Genomic DNA, 24,564 nt, shown 5'->3' with positions numbered 1-24,564 from the left:
TCGCATTTGTACACACGGTCGCTTTTAATTTTTTCAATACATAATTTTACATGATTTAGACATGATTTTTTTTGACAATAGTTCCATACGGATTACGTCTACTAGTTAAGTTGTCCGACGTGCTCACAATGCTAGGCTACTACAGGGGCTAAAGGACTACAGGTAAGCTGATGTACTGACTGGCCTGGTCCTGGTGGTGGAATTTAAGCCGTTGCTCCAGGATTGTAGCACACGCCGTGCAGTTTAGGGTGCAATGAGGCCTACGAGGGGACAGCGGCGCGGCGACCCCCGTCATGTCTAGCGCTGGCACGATACTGCCCTTTACACTACCCGCCCCCGCCCCCACCCACAGCTACACAATCAATGCCACCCCCACCAGCCCCCACCGTCAGCCTACTCATCTCATCTCATCTCATCCACCGTCTTATCATCATTGTTTTCCTTCATATAACACACTTCTGTTTTGTTCATTTACGTTTGGAGCACGTGGAGTTAGTAAGGAACTTAGTTTTGGGAACACCTAGTTTTGGGCGGGCTTGTACTAGCTGTACTACCTGGATTGTAAAATATAAACGTAGTATTCATAATAGATCTTTGAGTGTATAAATCAGCCTATTGTGGAACTTTCTTTAAATTGTATGAAATTAAACAGCTGTTGTTTGTGGGTTAATTGGTTAATTGAGTAGTTATTATTCATATCAACATTTTGTCAGGAAGCGGAATTTGTGTTTATGTATTAAACGATCTAGTAGTTACGGTAAAATTTGTTTATGATTCAGGAGAGGCAAATGACATACGCTGTTCAAAAAGAGAAAATTAAAAAAGCTATCCAAATCTTATAGCTACAAGAGTTATCCAACCTATTTCGACAAATGAATCCATACTTTCAAAACTTTGGGACTGGTATTAAGAGAAACTCCACTAAACAATGTGAGAACGCCCCGATGCGGGGCATATACAGTGACTGACAGACAACACGCCAAAATAAGTTAACCAACTTTCAATAGTGTTGCTTTTTTAGCCTATTCAAAGCAGATTATGGCTATCCAGTTGGTAACCCAGAGTTTTGTGGGTGAAAATGGAGCACATTGAAATGGTTGATATCACCCCACTATTCAGGATTCTCTACGGAGAAAATTCATTTTATTAGGGGTATGTCTCAAATCAAATAAATAAAATGACCCAAACTTAAATTACTTAACACAGTTTACCAGTAAGGCAACAGTTTTCTTCAATTCTAAATGCTGGAATAACTTTGTTGCAACATGTTAACTGAAATTAAAGCAGATCGTTTGACATTCATTAGATTTTATCAGTTAAAACTGAGAGCAGAAACAATGTAGGTGAACCTCGACGCAAATAGAGATATTTCAGATATAACTAGAATTACTCGCAACTAGCTAACTAGTTTTCCTCGGCGTTATGTTTCATACTATAAGGATCTTCCCTAGTAATGATATAATAGAATATGACTATTTAAAAAAGAGTTACACAATAGATAACGTGTAATTCCAATTATAAAAAATTTGGCTTTTACAAATGAATGATTGTTTCATAGTACTTGTTGGATCGATAAACTAAGAAAACTATAATATGCTCACGTAACATACATTACGAATGGATGTGTCATACATACACATCTTAGTACGTACAAATATGTTGTAAGTAACATACATAAGCTATAAACTAATTAACGTCTACCGTCCATGCTACTTGCTTGCTGACCGACCACAAAGTTTGTGCTACCACTAATGGTCCATTAGTTAGATATTAGATTTACCCTCAGGTGTCATTTAATAACAGGTTTAGTGCTACACAAGATTGTAACAACTAATCAGATAATGTTATGATGTAAATTTTACTTTTCGTATTTTAGCCAACTTTAACCCTTTTGTGGAATCACCCTCACAAATTGAATATAGAAAAATAACACAGCCAAAAGATGTATAAAGATTGAACGGTGGGGCGCTATGTTTTTTTCTTTGAATTAAAAACAGGGTACCCGTGCGCCAATTGTGCAGTTCAATAGGACCACCACTGGCCATATTTAACTTTTCAACCCATTTACCTTTTCAAGATTGTGTAAGTTTAGCTTAGAAGAGTGGTGATGTTGTTAGGGAAAACACCTATAGATACTTGGCTATATCTTGAAATAGGAGATATGTATCTAAAGATAGGGGTTTTTAAAGCTTTATCACCCAGTGAATTTAAATTTTCGAAATTTATATCACATAATGAAGTAATTTTACATATTTTCTGAGACATTTATATCAACCCTGACATTCGCCGAGCTGCGTCCCTTGTTGATAGAAACTGAAATAGGAAATATACCTTTTCCTACAGTCACCCGACAAAGTTGGCTTCCTTGTACTGTTTATAGTACAGAAAGCTGCTAATTGCTGCATATTTATACTTTGCCGTACGGTTTATACTTTGCCGTACGGTTTATACTTTGCCGCACATCAGGATTCCAACGAAACAACACAAAACAGCGTGGTTCTATTATGCAAGTAATTCGTGTACGCTTGGAAATAGGTTGGCAACACTTCAAGATAATAATACTATGAGCAGCTGATTGACTATTATAACTACGATTTAACCTGTCATTTCGTGTTTATAGTTTCGGTATTCCTGAACTTTCTGGGCTTTTCTTTTAAACGTTTTTAAAACATTCCTACGATCTTACTAAACAAGAAAATACCTTTAAAGCATTTTTTTAGGCACGGAAACCACTTCAAATTATAAAAACATACGGAACTATATTCTCAAAACGCGTAGCACATTTCTTGCCGAGGAAAAATAGCGGAGTGATACGGACCGCGGGTACTACTTTCTCTAGGGCACCATTTGTGTTGCCAGCTGAACCTAAAAACGTGTTGTATAGTGTTTGAAAGACTAATTATTTATATGCTTTATAGTGACTGTAGGAAAAATATAATGTGTAACACGAGTGAAAAAGGCCTTTGCTGCACTCGAGATCATTCCGCACTCGCCTGCGGCTCGTGCGTAAACATTGCTCTCGTGTGCAGCAAAGTGCCACTTTCACCACTAGTTACACAAATAACTATATTCTACTTTTGATTAAAATAAAATGGCATTAATATTGTTTCAAAATAATAAGTAAGTGGTTTTTCTGAAGACCCAAAACTTTTTGAGACTGACGGTGACAGATGTATTACTGTTTATCCTCCTAAATGATAGCTTTATACAATTTGATGTGTAGCTTAAAATACTACTAGCGGTTATAAGCTATTAGAAAGTGGTATAATTGCTTACGAAAAAAACACTTAAATGTTTTAATAGATTCATCGTCGTATGTTGGTTAATAGGCCTACCCTGATTAATAGAGACAAAACTTATTCCAAACCAATGCGAAGTAACAGATGACCCTTATCCACAAACCCTTTTTGACGCCCTTTCGGTAGTATCTTTTGATAAAATAAAATAAAACTAACTTACTGGTAAAGTTCCAACTAGCTTATGCCAATTAAATTAAGTTAGAGCAGCATAAGTTTTTTTTTGCGTTTTTAAGGTATTTTTAATTAAATGTTATGACTTTCCCCAAAAAGCATACATTATACAGGGTTCCTAATTGTCTGGATATATTTTGTGATTTTGTTCCTTCGGCTAAGACAAACATAAAATGCCATATAAGTATGGGTCTAAATAGCCTAGATTTCTGTTTGCCGGTCGCTTTGTGATTTTTAAGAATTATTTTATATCTTGGGCGTTTTTCAAGGTAGAAATTTCAAAATTGGTATACAAGTGTATTTTAGTAGTAGGTAAAAAGACTCAATTTAATAGGACTGCCTTTACTGCTCTGTAAAATAACAAATATTAAACAATAAGGAAGTCCTATTAAATTGCGTATCCGAATGTAGAAAAAAACTGATAACTCGGTTGTTTGTCATCCGATTTTAACAAACTAGGTATTATTTAAGCTCGATTTATATTTTATATAAAAAAATATTTTCTAAATATTTACGTTTTTCATTAAGTTTGGCATTAAATATTTTAAATGGCCGCTATATAAAAACAGCTTGAGATATTGGAACAACACTTTGTAAGCTCTTTTTACCTACAGAAATATACAGTTATACTAATTTTTAAAATTTCCATCTCGAAAAATGCCCAAGATATAAAATAATTCTTAAAAACCACAAACAGACCGACAAAAAAAATCTAGATATTTTAGACCCATACAGTAGATATAATATGATGGTTTTACCTCACTTTCGGCGTTTTAGAGGCACTTTTAGGGCACTTTTTATAGGGGAAAAATGAGAAAAATTAGTGGCTCATTTTTTTTGCCACTTTTTTAAAGACCCAGCTCTTGACCTATACACCCCTATATAAACTTTCTACTTTTTTAATACTAAAAATCACGTCTGGAATATGGCTCATTTTTTGGCCACTTTTTTAAAAGACCTGGATCTCGTCCAATACAAGCCTATATAAATGTTCAAACTCTATTAAAATTTCAAATCCACATCCATTCCCATGTATATTCTCAAAATCATGTGAGGTTTGTGCGTGAACTCGGGCATGCTCCCGGCTTATGACGTGCTCCCTTGGACATCCTTAGTGGAAATCCATGAGTTCTGGCTACTTGGGAACCCAAGCCATTTGACATACAACGAATCACCTTTTTTCCTAATTATCTTCTCTACCAAATACATGTCCTTATACTTGGTCTTTAACAACTCCTCTGTATAGAAGCCTCCCCTGATTATATTGCCATTTTCATCTTTCAAGATATAAGTCACAGGCTTTGTATTCTTAACTTCTGCTATTGTAAATAGTTCCCCTGTCCAATTTGGAGTATAACCTTTACTAAAAACATGTTTATACTTGGAAATCCTTATGCTATCACCTACCTTATATCTTGGCTTTTTAACTTGCTCTACTTTAGAAGTCAACCTCTCATGTACATATTTACTATTCTTAACATTTACTTGGTTAGGCTTCATTCCTATAGATCTATGCACTTTATTATTATATTTTCGAATTAACTTTGGAAGTAAATCCAACCATTTATAACTCCCCTGAGCACTAAATTCCCTATATAACCAATTCTTTAAAGTTCTCTGAAACCTCTCCACAATTGCAGCCTTAGTTGTAGAAAATGTGTGATAGTGATTAATATTTAATTTTTTCATTAGTTTGCTAAAATATTGATTAAAAAATTCTTTTCCATTGTCAGATTGAATGTTTTTAACCCCCTTTGGTAGAATGGTTTTAATGGCTTCTGTAACCACTAACCCTGTCTTATTCTTTAGTGGAGCAGCATAAGCTTTTTTAGAAAATGTATCTATTAAAGTTAAAATATATTTATTGCCAGAATTTTCTCTAGCATAGTTTTGCATATCAATTAAATCTATTTGTACGGTTTCATTTATACCTAATACTTTGAAAGACCTTCTAATGAAATTCTTTCTTGCAGGCTTATGAAGTTCGTATGCAATTTCATTCATTTTTTATAACATCATCCTTTCCTGTAACTCTAAATACATCACCATTAGCCCCAATCAATAGATTATCTTCCATTCTTTTAAATACATAGTTTTCTGGTATATATGGTCTATTATCTATATACTTAAATCCACTCAAAGATGTGGGGTCAGCAACTAATAAATCAGGATTATATTCCATCAAATTAAAAATTTTTTCTCCATATACAAATTTTGATCCATCGTAATGCATAGATTGTGACATTAGACAAATATCATCCGAATGTTCCCCCTCTGGTAGATTTCTTATAAATTGTTTTTTGGCATCCCAACATTTTTCTTTTTTATCAAAAGTTATAGTCTGTTCTTTTATAACACAGTCAGTGTCATCAATGGCAGGTTTGACACGTACTAACCTTTTACTATTAAAACTCCAATAGCCTGCTTCCATTTTTGGAACTTGTGAAACATTCACAGCATCTTTACTATCTGTACCTTCCATCAAATTACTAATTTTCTGTTTCTTCGCATTCCAAACACCATTCTCTGATTCTAAAAATTCATAATTATTATTGTCTTGTACAAATTTACCATCTTCTTTTCGTATTAAAGTCTGTTGTAAAGTGGGCACATCATCTAAACTTTCACCCTTTTCCACATTAGTAATTTTCTGTTTCTTAGCATTCCAAATACCATTCTCTGATTCTAAAAATTCATAATTATTATTGTCTTGTACAAATGTACCACCAGCTGTTCGTATTAAAGTCTGTTGTAAAGTGGGCACATCATCTAAACTTTCACCCTTTTCCACATTAGTAATTTTCCGTTTTTTAGCATTCCAATTTTTATTCTTAGATTCTAAAAACTCATATTTAGTTTTACCTTGTAAAAAGACATCACCTTTTCTAGTTAATGTCTGTCCCAAAGTTGATACATCATCTACAAACTCCCCATCTTTAACATTACCAAGTTTACGGTTTAAACCATTCCAACTATCGTCTTGTAAATTTAAAGTAGGTTCACTACTAGCCCTGGGTTCTGCAGGCTTATTATATGGATTATATAAACGATAAAATTTATCTATAAACATATTTTTATTTAATAAATAATTCCACTTTCTCTCAATTCCTCAATAATGGAATCTATTTCATTATCCACTCCTGAGTTACCGGCTTGGCGACTTAGCCAAAGAAGTCTTAACCTATCTACAAGCTCATTAGGATCATCCCAATAAATATAGTCTATTTTCTTACCAGTCACTTGTCTCAAACCTTCACCAACAGATTTAAAAAGAGGTTTAATTATATTAAGATATTTAGTATGTCTATTACTTGAAATTGGTGCACCATCTTTGTAACTCTTTAAATGTCCATTTGTAGCTTCCAAAATTTCTTTATAATTTTGCAAATCAGCCGGAGTATAATCCTCAGGTTCTTTTAAAGTTAACAATTGCCACAAACCTTTTGTCCCCTTGTAGGTTTTATTTGCAATTGTAACATCATCATTGGCAATATCAACTTCCTTATTTCCAATAAAAAATTTATTTGCTTCTCGTCTAATACCATATGTAGTGTCTGTCATACTACTTTTACTGAGGTAATTTCCTAAATAGTCTGATGCTAAAAGACCAAAATCTAATTTCTGTGGAGTAGATTGTTGTAATGGTTGTAATCTTGGTATTATTGGTATTCTAGATGGAGTCATTGGGAGAATCTCCATTCGAGGCCTCTCTGTTTTGGCGATTTTTTTTAATTCTTGTAATGGCTCTATTAAAGGTTGGAATGTTTGGAACCTCTCTTCAGCCTCTAGAAACTTGCCACGTTTTAAAGCTCTATATTTCTCTCGTATTTGATTTGCAGAGTCAACCAATTCTTGTTGAATGTTTTTCATCTTTTATTTACATTTTATTTATCTCATTTGACAAAGGATTGTACTCAAACACTTTATCATGTATTATCAAACAATATGCAGATGTATTTGCTGGCACATTTTCTGCAGTTTCAATCTCTAATTTAATATCAACAATTCCTTCCTTCACTGTTTCGTTCTGTCTAGAACAGTCTATTACAATTAGTGGATATTTCTTCATAAACTCAGCCCTACTAATCATAGGATCTGGGATAGTATTATAGTAAGTCTCTCTAAACCTCATAAACATCTCATAAGCTTTAGAGACATCTCCATTTTCAAAGTCGAGATTTAAATCACTATAAGGATAATATTCAGAGTTTAGAAATACTTTGAGATTTTTTAACTTACAGTGATCAAATTCATCAGTTCTTTTTCGTGCACTATTATCCCTAGCTGTTTGGAAACCAAATATAATATACCTAGGCTTCTCCAAACTTGAAGATGTCTTTACTGACCATGTATGTCTTGTAGTATTGGGATATGATGGAAGTTCATGCAACTCTAAGCTTCTAAATGCAATTTGCAAATTTTTATTTTGCAGTAACATCTTTTGTAATTGTAACTTCTCCCCATCTGATGGTATTACATGTGGCATCACCCATTGAATTGAGTTAAGTGTAATTTTAGGAATCATATCAGCAGTACCACTGGCTGGAGCACTAGTGGTTGTTAATATACAATTCAAATCATTTTTGGATCTTTTTAACACCAATTCTTGTTTGACATTTACTAATACCTTATTAAAATCCTCAAATACACCCATTAACAGTTCTAATGGCAAACAAGTACTAAACTTGCCACTTTTATGGAACTCTTTTAAATTCGTGTCAGAATCAAATGCCACATTTGACAATTTAGTAGTTTTATTGTAAGAGCTCAATATTTTCATAAGACTAGAAATTCCTGGGTTTCTTACAATGTCTATTTCTTTACCTGCGACTTCATATCTAATTTCATCAAATAAGAATGCAAATGCATTATTTATAAAATGACCTTTATCATGATTTTCAATTTCTCCCTTAATATACAGATAACTCCTACACGGGAGAGTTAGCAAATCTTGATTATTAATACATATTCGAATTTCATCGGAATTATTTATTGCCAAAGTGTTGTGGGGAACATAGGAGTGATTTGTAATTTTAACCACACTATCGTCGAATTGGGATTTCCCTGTAACGTCTAGAAAATCTTCCATTTTTATTAATAGAAAATTTTAACTTTAGTCCTATTGATCGTAGGAACCTAGCATTTTGTACACTTATAGATAAATTCTTATAAATTCTCATATCTTTTTTATATGACAAGTAATTGTAGTTTCTTCTCCATTAAAGTCAATTGCCTTGTCATGCTGATCGGCAAATGTAATACTGACAACATCTAAACTTCTCTTATTTACAGGAAAATATATAATATTTCTTGGAACTTCAATAATTTTGTAGCCAGGAGGAGCTTCTGGATAAAAGCTATGTATGGTGTGTGATTTGTTTCCGTTTAAATAGGACCCGTTTGCAATATTACATTTTACTCTAATCACATTTACATTATTAATGTTTATTTTATTTGTAGATTCAAACTGAACACCAGGAGTAGAAACACCTTTAAATCCCAATAAAACAGACCCTAAACATGGTTTTGTAAAATCAAACACGTGGCTAGAAAGTAATGTCGCTTTCATAGTTTTATTATTAGCTGTAAGGAAAAAGTCTGGGATTTGCTTTTGAATTTCCTTTGCAAGCTCAACCACCTCATATGTTCCTTCAGAAATTTCTATTGTAACTGGAGCTTTGTGGTCATAATAGAAAACATCATCACCTTCTTCAATGGTTAATTTGTTGCCTTTAAGTTGATTTAATTTTGGAATAAGCCCTTTGAATAAAAGTTTGACTTTAGTATTAATTAATGCTTCTCCATTCTTATGTATTATAACTTTAAGTTTACCATCTAATAACTGGTTTAAATCATCAACTAAGATCTCTCCCTTTGGTAATGTTTTTTTCTCTACTTTGTAATATGTTAAAGTATTAAGTGGTTTTTTTACATTAAATATAGAATTATAACTTTGAAAATCTACTAATCCAATTACATAATCATCATTTAATTCTATGGGAGGAAAGAACACTGACTTTAGCTCTGGCTCTGTACCCGAAAATGTTATAGTAAATGAATCCATTTTTATAAACAAAAATTTTTTATGAATGATAAACATAAAATTCCACAAATAGAACTATTTAAATCTTGTATTTGATCGGTTGTATAGAATATTTTATGTCCCTCAAAATATTTAATTACTTCTTTTGGAGGTTGGATTCCAAATGGGTCAAAATAAATTACAATATCTTTATTTTTACGATATGCTGTCCAATGTGTGCCAGATGAACTGTCTAAATTAACTATTCCGCACTCTTTTACTTTTGGTGTTAGATTTTTTAGCTCGTTTTTTAGGTACACCCCCCGGAAGTGAGGCACGTCTTTTGCGGCCTCTAACAGCTGGTAGTTGTCCATCTTTTTTATTAAATTTTAATCCCATTCCCATTTTTGCTTTTGCCTTCATCAAATTTGTCACCGCATAAGCAGCTGCTCTTTCAGCAAGATTTGCATCCTTGGCCGTTACTCTAGTCCAAGCTAAGTCTGCTAATCTCATGTCTGCTTTGTTCCGAGCAGCGGTATCGGGATTATTCATGTAGAATATGTCATGCTCTTTACAATAAGAGTCTAGCTTATTTTTTGGAGGTACATTTTTGGCTAAATTTTGACGTATATTCGTTCCAGGTCCACAGTACCGATATGATGGTATGTGAAGTGGAAATGGAAGATTATTTATAAGAGTATTCAATAACCCTCGACCCCTGTAAGGCTTTAAGAATAAACCTTTGCCCTTTTTACATGTTTTCTTATTATTTTTCACCATTTTTATTATATAAAAAATGTCTTTTATTCAACAAAAACATAAATTTAAAATAGTACATACTAAGGAAAATATACCAAAGAAGTTGGGTCTATTTCCTACCAATATTCGATGTGTTATTTGTGGTCCAAGTGGAAGTGGGAAGACGGTTGTAATTTACAATTTAATTGTGAAAAAGGAAGGATTAAAATTTACAAACTTATATTTAATATCTAAATCTTTAGAACAAGAAAAATATAAAAAAATAATTGAAATATTTAGTTTGTGTGATGAAGTGAAATTACACACGTTTACTGACTGTGAAATCACACCAAATGATGTAAAATCACAGTCAGTTGTTGTATTTGATGACATAAATAGTCAAAATATTACACAATTTTTTTCAATGGGTCGACATAAAAATATTAACTGTTTTTACTTGTGTCAATCTTACAGCAAAGTACATAAACATTTACGTGATAATGTAAATTTCCTAATATTATTTAAACAAGATGATTTAAATTTAAAACATGTATATAACAATCATGTTGGTAATGATTTTTCATTTAACCAATTTAGAAATCTCTGTCATCAATGTTGGGATAAAACTAAATATGGCTTTTTTGTAATAGACAAAGAAAGGTTAAAGAATAATGGCAAATATAGATTTATGTTTGATCAATTTTATAATGACCAAGTGCAAGAGTATTGATACCATCTTCCAGAATAAACCTCTTGTCATCGTCAAACGATAGTACTTTCTTATTCATAGTTAAGGTTTGAAGATGATGATTTGTAGATTTAATTCTTGTCACATTCTCATAGTAATCTTGCCCAGTGGCAAGACAGTTCAAATAATGTTGATGTCTAAGGAGATGTTTAACTGTAGCACCATCAGCTCCTTTAGCTTTCTTCACCTCTAAAGCTTGTTTGTCTTCTTCATATAACCATTTTAGAGGAATATAAGAATATAACTTTGGTCTTAAACCACAATATTCATACATAATATGACCATCTAATTCGTCTTTAAACTTGCCTGTGACTTTTTTATTTTTATCAGAGTATAAGAAATGGTCTTTACTATATCCAGAGGTATCAAAATAGTGTAAGTCACATTCTATTTCCTTGTAAAAATCCTCTGTAACTATAGAATACATTAAAGAATCTGTATCTGTCATTAGAAATCTTTTATTCTTAAATTTTGACATATAATTATAGTGGAAATCATACATTATTACTTTACTAATATCCAAAATGGTCATTCCCAAATATATAGGTTTATTAAACTTTACAACTAATTTATTTAAATGTATAGCATGTAAATTGTTATCGAACTTTTTGCTACAGTCAAACCTTGGATTAGTGACATATTTAGTTAATAGTGACTCATCCTTGAGATATATATCACGAAACTTGCGTTGGTTCATAATTGTTCGACCAAAAAGACTATTATTTAACAATTTATAAAAGTCTTTTTCAAAATCATTTTTAGCACATTTGCGTTTTTCAATATTAAAATTAATATAGGGTGCAAGCCATTTGGACTGTCTAAATTTTAAAATTCTATGGTATTTTGTAGCAACTAAACCCAATTCCTCATATTTTTTTAATGTTTTATAATGTAAAATATATTTAGTTTTGTCATTTAAATTAGGTATTAATTTGCCATTCATTTTCTCAGGTGCTAATGGATAGTCATTATGTAAATCGTGTAAGCTTTTATCATATTTTAAATCAACTTCTAAAATATATCCAAACTCATCATTTTGATTGTATTTGTAGTCTATCTCATTCGTCCAACGAAATCCATCCACGGGTAGTGTCTCACACATAGCTGTGGAGTATAGCGAGTTACAATCTAAATATATTAAATACACACTTTCTTGATTGGGATCATAATGTTCGCCCATATATCTATTATTGGCTTTAGCGTAACGTGTGGAAATCATACTGACTCCTCCTCTGATTGCACTTTCTATGAACAAATGCATGTCAATATCTTGAAATAATTGTAATTTTATACCAGTCATTCTAAGACAGGCTTCCCATGTTAGTCCTGGAAGTGAATACATATGTACGGGGTCAAGTTTGTAATCTTTTAAACACAGGTCTCTAAATGTCTCAAACACATCAGCCAGTAGCAATACATCTGTTTTAAGATATAAATCATGATATTCTTGTAAATTGTTTATATTAAAATGGGTCCAGACATGTTTTGCATGTTCATATTCGATGGGAGAGATATGTTCTTTAGTTAAAGTACTGTAAAAATTTTCAATTGGAGGTAGAGACTCTGCAAACTTATCTGGTCCTGTCATGTATTCATAAGGAAATACGCCTTTACGTTGTAGTAGTGGATTGTCTATGAATCTAAATGTATTTAAATTGGAAGCTAATTTGTATAATGGAAGGGACAGAAAGTTATAGGAATCTAAAAATACTAAATCATCAACAGAGAATGAAATGTACTTTTCCATATCTTTGGCTATGCAATTTAATTTACGATTATATTTTCCCAAGTGTTGCATTATTAAATGTCCATCGTAATTTTTCAAGTTATGGAAGAATACTGGTATTTTCTTTGTTACTTTATAGTTTAAATTACAATCATTGTGGGCAGCTCCACGGTATTGGCCATTTGAATGACAATGTTCTCGTACCCTATCAAAATATAGGGGCTTTTCGCAAATGTGACAATGTGTTGAGTTTTGGAAAGATGCCTCTTGCTCAGGAGTCATTACAAGGGGAATATATATCGCCATTTGACTTTTAATAAAATCATAAGTCTCAAATAATCTTTCGAAAAACACATCCATAACATTTGCACCACTATATAACACTTCAGAAATAATCTTAGAATCTTTTACTACTACAAATGCAAATCCCGATGGAATATGTATATTGGAGTTTATAAAGCACTCAAAATCTGCATAAATCACAAATGGGGCTTTAAGTTGATATTTATAGTTTTTAAATTGTAATGTATCTTGTTTAGACATTTCCACTCTTTGTGCATCAAAGTTTTTACAATATGTTATATGATGTTCTAATTTATCTTTGGTGTAAAAATGTTGTAAACAAAACTTGCAAAAATACTTCTTATTGTTATGTTTTGTAGAGTAAAACATTAACCTATCAAAATCACGAATTAAACAGTAATGTGATTTACGACCTTCTTGTAATAATAATAAATCTATATGAGTATTACTATTTAGTTTGGTGGTTTTTAATGGATATATAAATTGTTGGTCTTCAACTCCAAATACATTAACACTTATATTATTCTTTTTTTCAAATTGATCTATGTCAGATATTTTTACGGGATATTTTATGTTTGTCATATTTAACTGATTTTCATAGGGTGCATATTTCGATACCCTTTCAGCATTTTTTGCATTCCTTGGATATAAAGCTGCTAAAATTGACCAAAGGAAGCATTTATTGTCAGAATTCTTTATATTTAAAACTGCATGTTTTGATTGAATACTTTTTGGTGTGGGGATATATGACGTTGGAGTTAGGGGCTTGTACTTGTAAACGTGCAACTGCCAATATTTAGTGTGGTCATATATCCATCCACTACCTTCCGCTTGATATTTGTGCATGGAAGCGTCAATCTTTAAAAGAGCATTTTCAATTTGAGGCTTTAAATCTCTCTTCTCAATGGTAAGGATAGTAAGGCTTCTGAAATCTGCAATACATTCTTTCTCATTAACTAATTTTCCATTTTGATCTATTGTATATTTTATAAATTTGATTCTCCTTACTAAAGTCCATTTTATCGGTAGAGGACAAGACTGAAGAGTACTTTTAAGTTCAGTTTTAATCGATTCACCAACAAATTTAATCATTGTATATGGACATTTGTTACAAGAATTTACATGTCTTTTAAAATGGCCAACAACATTTCTTTTACAGAAATTACAAGTCTTGTGACTTTGTAATATATGAGATTTTAGAGCCACATTATTATCACAGATTAAATCACACAGTTTACATACCTTCATTTGATGTTTTAAATTGTAGTGGCGAATAAGGTTGCTTTTTTTGGAGAGGGATGCGAAACAATGTTGACATGTAGTCTTCATTTTTATATATGTAACTAAAAAACTAGGTTGGCATCTTCTATACAGTAGAAATTATATTTTGACAATTTCAATTAATGAGAAATAATAATTTGAATCAGAATTTTATATTTTAATATTCAAAACAATCTCATACAATAAGATTTGGCAATTGTAATTTTCTAAATCAAAACTAAATCCAAAATCTTAAATAAAAAATACTTTTTAGCAATTCAGATTGCTGAGTCTACATATATACAGAGTGAGTAATACCTATTTTAAAGGGGACTTGACAAAATTATATAGTGAGTATAATTCGGCTAAGTTTTTAAATAATAACTTGTATGTACATTTTTGACTCAAAGTCCCCCCCGTGAGTGAATTTGGATAAGTTTTTAAATAATAACTTATGCACAATATTGACTCAAAGTCCCCCGGTGAGTAAATTTGGCTATGTTTAAAAAAATAACATGTACACACTTTTGATTTAAAGTCCCCCCGTGAGTGAATTTGGCTAAGTTTTTAAATAATAACTTGTGCACACTATTGACTCAAAGTCCCCCCGTGAGTGAATTTGGCTAAGTTTTTAAATAATAACTTGTGCACACTATTGACTCAAAGTCCCCCGGTGAGTGAATTTGGCTAAGTTTTTAAATAATAACTTGTGCACACTATTGACTCAAAGTCCCCCCGTGAGTGAATTTGGCTAAGTTTTTAAATAATAACTTGTGCACACTATTGACTCAAAGTCCCCCCGTGAGTGAATTTGGCTAAGTTTTTAAAAATAGACTTATATACATTTTAAGTTCCTTAGTGACTGTTCAAAATACTCTAAGTGTTTAAAAATAGATTTATATACATTTTAAGTTCCTTGGTGACTGTTCAAAATACTCTAAGTGTTTAAAAATAGACTTATATACATTTTTTACAAGTTCCTTAGTGACTCAATTCAGCTAAGTTTTTAAAAATGGACTCGGGAAATTAGCTACACTCCTAAGTTAAAAGAAATACAGAGTACGAGTACAAGCATCAATTACGTCACCAATTGATCCCATGACCCGACACGCGACAACATATTACAATAGTCTAGCTTAGATGTCAAAGACTTACCAAAACAAGAAGATCCAGGTGGAAGAGTGAGTGATGATTCCATAGAATGCCCCCCTTATATACCACAAAATTGTCTAAATTAATTTAGAACTTAACAATGGAAATTGAACAAACTGAATGTGAACAATTGAATAATTGAGGTCAATCAATCAAACATATTTGGTAATTGTCTAAACCTGCCCCAGACAGACTGGCGCCAGACAGACAGAGAATGTTGACAATTGGTTTTGATTGGGGTCATTAGGTTACACTCACAGTCATTCATTTGAGTCGGGCATAGTTTACGCATAGCCATAAGCATGCCCGAGTTCACGCACAAACCTCGCATGATTTTGAGAATATACATAGGAATGGATGTGGATTTGAAATTTTAATGGAGTTTGAACATTTGTATGGGCTTGTATTGGACGAGAGCCGGGTCTTAAAAAAAGTGGCCAAAAAAAATGAGCCATATTCCATACGTGTTTTTTAGTATTAAAAAAGTAGAAAGTTTATATAGGGGTGTATAGGTCGAGAGCTGGGTCTTTAAAAAAGTGGCCAAAAAAATGAGCCACTAATTTTTCTCATTTTTCCCCTATAAAAAGTGCCCTAAAAGTGCCTCTAAAACGCCGAAAGTGAGGTAAAACCATCATATTATATCTACTCCATACGTATACGGCATTTTATGTTTGTCTTAGCCCAAGGAACAAGTCCAGACAATTTGGAAACATTCTGTATAATAAGGAGCTAATCTATGGAGTTTAATAATGTAAAAACTGTTCAATCCCAAAATTGAGGGGTAGAAAACAAGTCCTGTGACTTCAATGGCTTCTCATTGATTAATACAATAACAATTAAGCTATAGGGCTATTGTGTCTAAATTCAATAAACTTTAAACGTTTGAGAAATATATTTGAACATTGTAAAAATTACAAACACTAAAACAAAACATTAAATTGTACAACTGACTCACAAAGAAAAACAATAAATAATTAACCATCCAGCTGGTATTAAAACATAGGGAAATAAAATATTGTTAGTTGACACTGGATTGAATATATATCAAGGGCCCATGTTATATTCTTCGCGTGGAAATAGTATCATTTACTCACCTTGGATGGAAATAATACATGTTCTCTATAAAAGTGAGAAGATATACTATAAAATGCCTTTATTAAAGAAACGAAAGTAATTTGTGGTCAGATAAAAATAAAGAAACAAGAGTAAAATTACAGAGTCCATATATTGAATTTTAAACACTGTTTGGATAGGAAATGTTCTCCAATGTCGTATTTAATTACTATTTGAATGCCTGAAAGTGTTTTAGACAGAGATTTTTTACTGTGGATTTTTCCTTATCTTAGTTCATAGAAACACAATTTTGCATTTCTTTACATGATAAAATATAAAAGGTATAGATTAAGTTAAAAAAATGCAGTTATTAATATTGTCCACACGGTTAGCCATGTCTATTGACTAGATCAGCTTATACCGTACTTGATATACTTAGTTTTGAAGGCAACATACAAGTTAGAATGGTACAGAATTTTAATATACTCACGATTATCAATCTGTCATCGAATAATGTAGTGTTGTTGGTATTTAGGTTCGTCAACATTATAATATATTAATCATATTTTTATGATAAAGTAAGTTAAAGGATAATTTAAGGGAATTTTAAAACAAGAATTATCTTATAACTTTTAGAAATCCAGTCAAAATTGAAATAAAACATGCCTGCATAAAACTAAAGTATTAATCTTTTCGAATATTCACATTGAAAACAAAATATATATTTTAAGGATATTTTCATAATACAAGTATTAAGAGACTAAATAGTTATTTGTGTAACTAGTGGGCAAAGTCAGTTTGCACTCGCGTTACACATTATATTTTTCCTTTTCCTACAGTTACACGTTTTTGGGTTAGGTTAAATCCAATTATTAAACGAAATGGGAAACGCTGCACCAGCTGATCTTAAGTCATAATATCTTCTAGCATTACCAACTTATTTTCAAGCGTATACATATTACGTGCCTAGTAAAAAAACACATTGTTTTGTGTTATTTGGTTGGAATACTGGAGTTCGAAAAAAAACTGGGCGGCAAAAGTAAAAAGTGCACGGCAAAGTAAGTAGATGCAGCAATGAGCTAATTTCTGTGCAAAGAATCAGTGCAAAGAAGGCCACTTTTTTCAGGAGACTGTAGGAAAATAGTATTTATATGATAAACTAGCAGATTACCCGTCCTTCGTACGGGGTTGGAATAAGTATAAAATGCTTATTGCAGTTATACTCAAGCTTTGCGTTTGCAATAAAGGAGGACACAGTTTGATAAAATTTGCTTTTTTAAATTTACAGTAGTCTATAGTATTACACATCTACCATAGCCATAATGTTCTACCACTTTACCTAAACAATAGAGTAAAATAAATTATCAACAATTCGCAAAATATCCCAAATTATTCATGAAATGAAAAACACAAACATAACTGTAAACAATCCTACTTTGACAGTTCTCATTGCGAATCACAGTTTTTTGTTGCTGCTTAGTTCAAATTAGCTGTTTTCATAAATGCAAAAAAATATAGTGCTGCACCCTGTTGGTAAGTCTAATAACTTTTTAATGCTTTTCCATATCATAGAACCAACTTTTTTAGTTGAAACAGCTGACTAAATTATTTAATTCCCTTTAAATATGAATACTCATAAGGTTAACATGGGAAATTACAGAGCCACTGGGGCGGAGCCCGAAAGGATTTTTGAGATAAGAATATGCCTATATGTTAATCGGGAATGTAAGCTATCATCATGCCAAATTTCAGCCCAATCCGTCCAGTGGTTTATGCGTGATTGAACTTCAAACACACAAACAAACAAACAAACAAACAAACAAACAAACACACAAACTTTCACATCTATACTATTATAAAAAAGAGGCGGTTGCTGTATGTGTGTATGTGTGTATGGGAAAAGTAAACTCGAAAAATACTGGTCGGATTGGGCTGAAATTTGGCATGATGATAGCTCACATTCCCGATTAACATATAGGCATATTCTTATTTCAAAAATCCTTTCGGGCTCCGCCCCAGTGGCTCTGGAGTTTCCCATGTTAACCTTATGAGAAATGGAATTATTAAATCTTAACAGCTGTTTCAATTAAACAAGTTGGTTCTGTTCTATGATGTTCAATAGCATTAAAGTTACAAGGATTACCAACAGGGTGCAGCACTATTATTTCTTTTACATTTATGACAACAGCTATTTTGCAACCAAAAGGTGAGTGAGCGTAGCGAACGAACTTCAACCTGGAGGCGAGTTAGCGTAGCGAACGAGCTAACCTGAAGGCAAGTGAGCGCAGCGAACGAGCTCCAACCTAAAGGTGAGTGAGCGTAGCGAACGAGCTCCAACCTAAAGGTGAGTGAGCGTAGCGAACGAGCTCCAACCTAAAGGTGAGTGAGTGTAGCGAACAAACTTCAACCAGGACGTGATTGAGCCATGCGAGCGAGATAATCTTGAAAATTAAGAAGTTAAACGGGGCAAAGCCTGCGGGTTAAAGCTAGTTTATAATATTAGTAAGATATTTTAACGTGGAAAATAATCATGTTCATTTTCATGCTCAAGTTGTTGCTAACAGATCGTCTTTACTCCTCTTTATTAAGGACAGGAATCATGCTAATTAAAGTGTATACTTCTTTACACTTATTTCTTTAAGAAAGCTAGATGGTAGATGTATTTATTAATTATCAATTTTAAAAGATGATCTTTAGTTAGCATACTAAACAATATTATTTGTAGAATTTCACAGTTTATTTTTGATTGAATATTTTACTTCGTGAAAAGATTTAAGAGTTTGTTTTATAATCATAATGCACGAAAGTTCAGTGTTTTGCTCTACATTACAAATCTGCTGATTTAATCTTAATCTGGTTACATCCTCTGGGAATTAACAGCTTATTTATTTAGACTACCTTCTAAACATATTCAAAGCATTTTAATTTTTAATTTCTATCTCACTAAAAAATGTTTGGGTTATTTAAATACATCACACTACAATTATCCTCCTTGGAAAATGAATTTTTTTATAGTGTTTAAGTGCTTTGTAACCAAAGTAAAAAATATTATATTTATTTATTTATTGCTTTTGACATTTTTCCATTGTGTAGCAAACATAATTATTCTAATAAATACAATATCTTACAAGGCAGTAACACATGCATAATTTAGTTCCCCTATTTGGTATATAATCTTATCTTACTAATATTATAAATGTGAAAGTTTGTGTGTTTGTTTGTTTGAAGTTCAATCACGCATTAATTACTGGACGGATTGTTCTGAAATTTGGCATGATGATAGCTCACATTCCCGTTTAACATATAGGCATATTCTTATCTCAAAAATCCTTTCGGGCTCCGCCCCAGTGGCTCTAGAGTTTCCCATGTTAACCTTATGAGTACTCATATTTAAATGGGATTAAAGAATTTAGTCAGCTGTTTCAGATAAAAATGTTAGTTCTATGGTATGCAAAAGCATTAAAAGTTATAAGATTACCAACAGGGTGCAGCACTATTATTTTTTAATTTATGAAAACAGCTAATTTGAATAAAATAGCAACACAAAACTGTGATACGCAATGAGAACCGTCTGTTTACAGTTTTGTTTATTTTTTTTAATTTCACGAATAATTGTGATATTTTGTGAATCTTTGATAATTGTTTTCTATTTTTTGGGTGAAATGGTAGAACATTATGGTTATGGTAGATGTGTAATACTATAGCATATCGTAAATTTAAAGAAGCAAATTTTATCATACTGTGTCCTCCCCCATTGCAAACGCAAAGCTTGAGTATAACCACAGAATATAGATACATAAAGTGGTATAAAGTGGTACAACTGTACTAAACATTTTATACTTTTATGCCAATCTCGTACGAAGGACGGGTACTCTGCTAGTATCATATATAGCGATGGAGCATTAAAACCCAAATGTTGACAACGTAGAAAGAAAATTTACATCTCTACTTTGCTCTTTCCTGTATTTGTAACAATCTTATGTAACAGAGAACAAAATACAGGAAAATAAACAAAGCCAAGGAATAATCTAAACCTTATCTGTGCAAAAAGAGCGAATTAATGTTTATCCATCATACAAAATACATTTACTAATTTACTTGTAAGCGAAACAGAAAAAAACCCAGTTTAAGTCTGTAACAACAACGTTACTTTGTCGATATTATTTTGATTTCGTTTGTGAATTTACTACGAAGAGCGCCAGTGTTTCATATCGATTGTATCTTTGAATGTTCAGTGCTGCTACCGGGTGGCGAACAACTGAACTGGCTACTGTTGTTACGTTTTGTCACAAGAATACGCTTACTGTATTCGGAGCTAGTTAATGTTGCATATCTTAGCGTTGATTTTAATACCACCTGATGCACAACTATAGCTATTTTGTATTTTGCCAACAAAAAAAAACCGATTATTTGTTGTTTAATAATATAAAATCATTGTTAACATTATTATAACATTAAATATTCCGAAAAACCAAAAAAACTAACAAAGTTAAAACTTTACAGTAACGCCAAAATTGAAGATCCCCTATAATACTAAAATGCTATTGACCACAATCATTTGAATGAGTAGGATAATATTTAATTACGAATGAAGGAGTAGAATGGAGTTGGGTGTATGTTACTGTTATTGCTTGGTACTATATAAGACCAGCTGTCTTAAGTCTATAACAGTTAAAACCTCAACTGCATTATGCAGTTTTAGAATTAATGTTGATCGAGGGCAGCGAGGCCTAGTTTAGAGCTATCAACATGACCAAGTCGGTAAGCTTCTTATTAGGCGAGTACTATATCCACTCAGGCACCCCACTGTTTTATAAGTTATAGTGACACTATGTACCTTTAGGACCGAGATTCTGATCACCGAGGTAGAAAGGCCCCTGTCTGGTGACGATCTCGTGGACGATGATAGCGAAGGAGTAAACGTCTCCCCTTTGCGTCCCCTCAGCCGGGGGGTGCCTCATCCTCAGTAACTCCGGTGCTGTCCATAGCAGCTCTGTCAAACAATGGTCAAGAAGATGTATTGCAGACGTTAGTAGCTCAATAACAATAATAAATACAATAAAAATAGAAAGACAAATAATTAGTTATTGCAAGTGTCGTAGTTTTTATCATGTGTATAGCCATTGAGTATAGGTTTATACTCAATGGTATAGCTCATAAAATGTAAGGATGTATGTCTCGGTATGTAAACATTATATGCATAATAAACTTATGGTTACTGAAGAATTGTGAATGGATAATCTGTATTAAATATAAATTAATAGACACTGCTTGGAAACTCTGTTATTGGAACGATATTCTGTGCTTAGAATTTATGTGTAAAATTACAATAATGAAGTGCGCTAGTATATAACATGATTATTTCCAACAATGTCTTAAAAATTATGTTAATCCATGCAAACCACCACCTTACACAGAACGATCCTCGAAAAGTATTGTAAAAACGACGGTGTAGGTCTACAATTTTGTATGTTTATAGAAATAACTTATTTTGGAATTATTTATTAATTGAAAGTCTTAAAGAGTTAAATAAAAGGACCGCCGACCCGATGCCCTTTACATGTGGAAAGTCACTGGATGCTTACTTCTCCAGGAGGCGTAGGAGTCACTTCCACTACAGGAGTCTTCGCTCTGTCGCAGTGACCTCAGGCCGAAGTCTGCTATCTTGAGCACGAACCTACTGTCCACCACGCAGTTGGACGACTTGAGCGAACCGTGGGACTTTATCTCGCTCGCGTGTATGTAGCTCATGCCCTGAAACATAAGTAAGTAATAGTATGGATACGGAAGTAAGTGACTAGTATATAGTTTTGAAACCTACATACTCATAGAATAATGCACAAAAATGTTTACTAGCACAGCTAAATGTTACAGTATCACAAAACTAAATATATATATTTGTTTGCAAACTACAACCAAGTCTCGTCCATGGGCCTGGGTTGTGTCAGATTACCGGAAATATGCCAAATCTAACTTTATTGTCTGGAAAATGAAACTCATGAAGACTTACAACAACATAGAGCTGAATTATTTGGTGTTAGAAATAATAAGTTGTAGACATTATTTTACAGAAAAACAACATTAAAACATTAGAATTGATTATTGTGAAGTAAACACGGTTTAAACACAAGCAGGTCAGTTATATATTACATTCTTGACTAATAAATGATCCATCCAATTGTCATTAAGGAACGCAAAACTGGACTCGACATCGAGTGTGGAAAGACACGAGACTCTGGCCAAAATCTGAATTATTTACAGAAATGTAAAGATATCGGCCGAAGACTTCATATCAAATGTGACTCATATCATGAAATGTGTGTATCTAACAAGTCTGGAACTAACAAGAGTCAACAGTACAAACAACAGTAAAGCTACTTATGACTACGGAATAAGTTGGCTAAAATCATATTAATTTGATAATATTAAAGCTATATAACTATCATCTACGCACCTTGACTATGTCATGCATGAGACTGTATCTGAACATCCAGTCGAGTTTGAACTGGTCGTTCTCTAGGATATCCTGCAGCGAGCCCTTGGGGCAGTACTCGGTCAACAGGAAGCAGATGTCCGGCTGGTCTATACACGCGCCGTAGAACCTGACCAGGTGATCGTGGTGGAGGTCCTTGAGCTAAAACGAGAGAAAATTGCTAGTATCATTTGTTCTAAAATAATATCCATTCATCAGTTTTACAAGATATAATATATTTACTTTTCCGTATGTTTACTAAGCCTATGTTTGCCGCTGACTTAACTGCTCTAAATATGATTTTGACTTATCGTAACAGAAATTTAACGATTTGTTCCTATTGATACTCGTATTAAACTGTTGACATAATGAAGTCTTAGAACTTGTGCAACAAATTAGCTAAAATACAACATATGCTTGTCCACAAAAAACACGATGTACGTGTTATAAATAAAGCAACCTATGAATCTATGAAAAATTACAAGTTTGATTCATTTGTTGTTCGCTCGACCATTCATGAGAGCCTGCAATAAAATTATGATTGTTATTAAATATATTACACTTGTTTGATCCTCAACCCATAATGAGACCCTTTATTTGGACTAAGTAAGTATTTTTCAGGATTACGTTTTACTATTTCAAATATAAAAATTGCCTAATTGTTCGTTAGTTTTCATTTGAATTTAAAAGGTTGATTTGATAGGAGTTAAATTTTAAAAATTACACAATGCAAATTGGTAAGGTGTAGAAACTAAAAAAATGAACATAATTTTCTGAGGTGAACCAATTACACAAACTTATTGGGAATGCCTCGGACACACTATATACAATAATTTTATATGTTTACAGTGTGTGAGCGTGTATTTTATAATTTATCATTAGACGCCTAATTTTATTCAAATAACGCATCTAATTAACTGAAGTAATGTTTCATGTTTTATTCCATATTGTTGGAAAATATATAGTAAGTCAAAATCAAAGATACCGACCGTTCAATGTAAATCACTGCCAGAGTTTTACCATTTCCCAGGATTTCCTTTGTTGCTTTGGCGAATGGCCTTGTCCTACATAGAGATTCATGTGTGGCTTGGTACACTACATCATAGGTACATAAAAAGCTTACAATGTTCCTACTAGAAACTGGAGGGACGCCCATAAATCTGTGGATTGAGATAGAGTTAGAAAACGTACGCAAACATGTGAATACTCTCAATAGCACTACTACATCTTCGTCCAATCCGATCTTTCGATCCTTTTTTATCCACACTCTGTATAACCTTTAAGAAAGACGCCTTGTCCCTGTGTTCCTATCTACTTATCTTTCTCCGTTTTAGGTCCACAATTTGTATAGCTTTATTTATGAATACCTAGCTTACCATCTATTTTCCTTTTTAATCCCCAAATTTTAATTCTTGGCAGTGGAATTAGATGCACTATTGTTCCATATAATATTATGTATTCCATTTTTTGTGACAGAATTCAGACGATCATAAACCATTATTTGCACAGAAACATTTGATTGCTAAATAAATCTTTTCGTAAGTTTGTATTAGTTTTTTTTGTAAATCCATTTTCACGTAATAAAACATCCACCACAAGATAACATTCCCCTATACGTTC

General features: G+C 32.6%; 1 protein-coding gene across 1 annotated transcript in view; it reads right to left on the bottom strand.

Moving 5' to 3' along the window:
* Window positions 1–24,564, bottom strand: part of LOC128983377 (atrial natriuretic peptide receptor 2-like) — a 72,383-nt gene that overhangs the window by 27,123 nt on the left and 20,696 nt on the right. The window contains exons 4-6 of the mRNA XM_054402640.1: window positions 22,927–23,106; window positions 22,058–22,226; window positions 21,310–21,465 (exon numbers count right to left, since the gene is read on the bottom strand). Of these exons, the coding sequence (XP_054258615.1) occupies window positions 21,310–21,465; window positions 22,058–22,226; window positions 22,927–23,106 (505 nt within the window). The remainder of the gene's footprint in view (window positions 1–21,309; window positions 21,466–22,057; window positions 22,227–22,926; window positions 23,107–24,564) is intronic.

The sequence above is a fragment of the Macrosteles quadrilineatus genome, unplaced genomic scaffold (assembly GCF_028750875.1).
Source record: "Macrosteles quadrilineatus isolate MER2022 unplaced genomic scaffold, UCM_ALF_1.0 Scaffold_1__1_contigs__length_201487025, whole genome shotgun sequence".
In the NCBI taxonomy this organism is placed as follows: domain Eukaryota; kingdom Metazoa; phylum Arthropoda; class Insecta; order Hemiptera; family Cicadellidae; genus Macrosteles; species Macrosteles quadrilineatus.
Note: the sequence above shows the minus strand (reverse complement) of the source record. Positions and strands in the feature narration are given on the sequence as shown.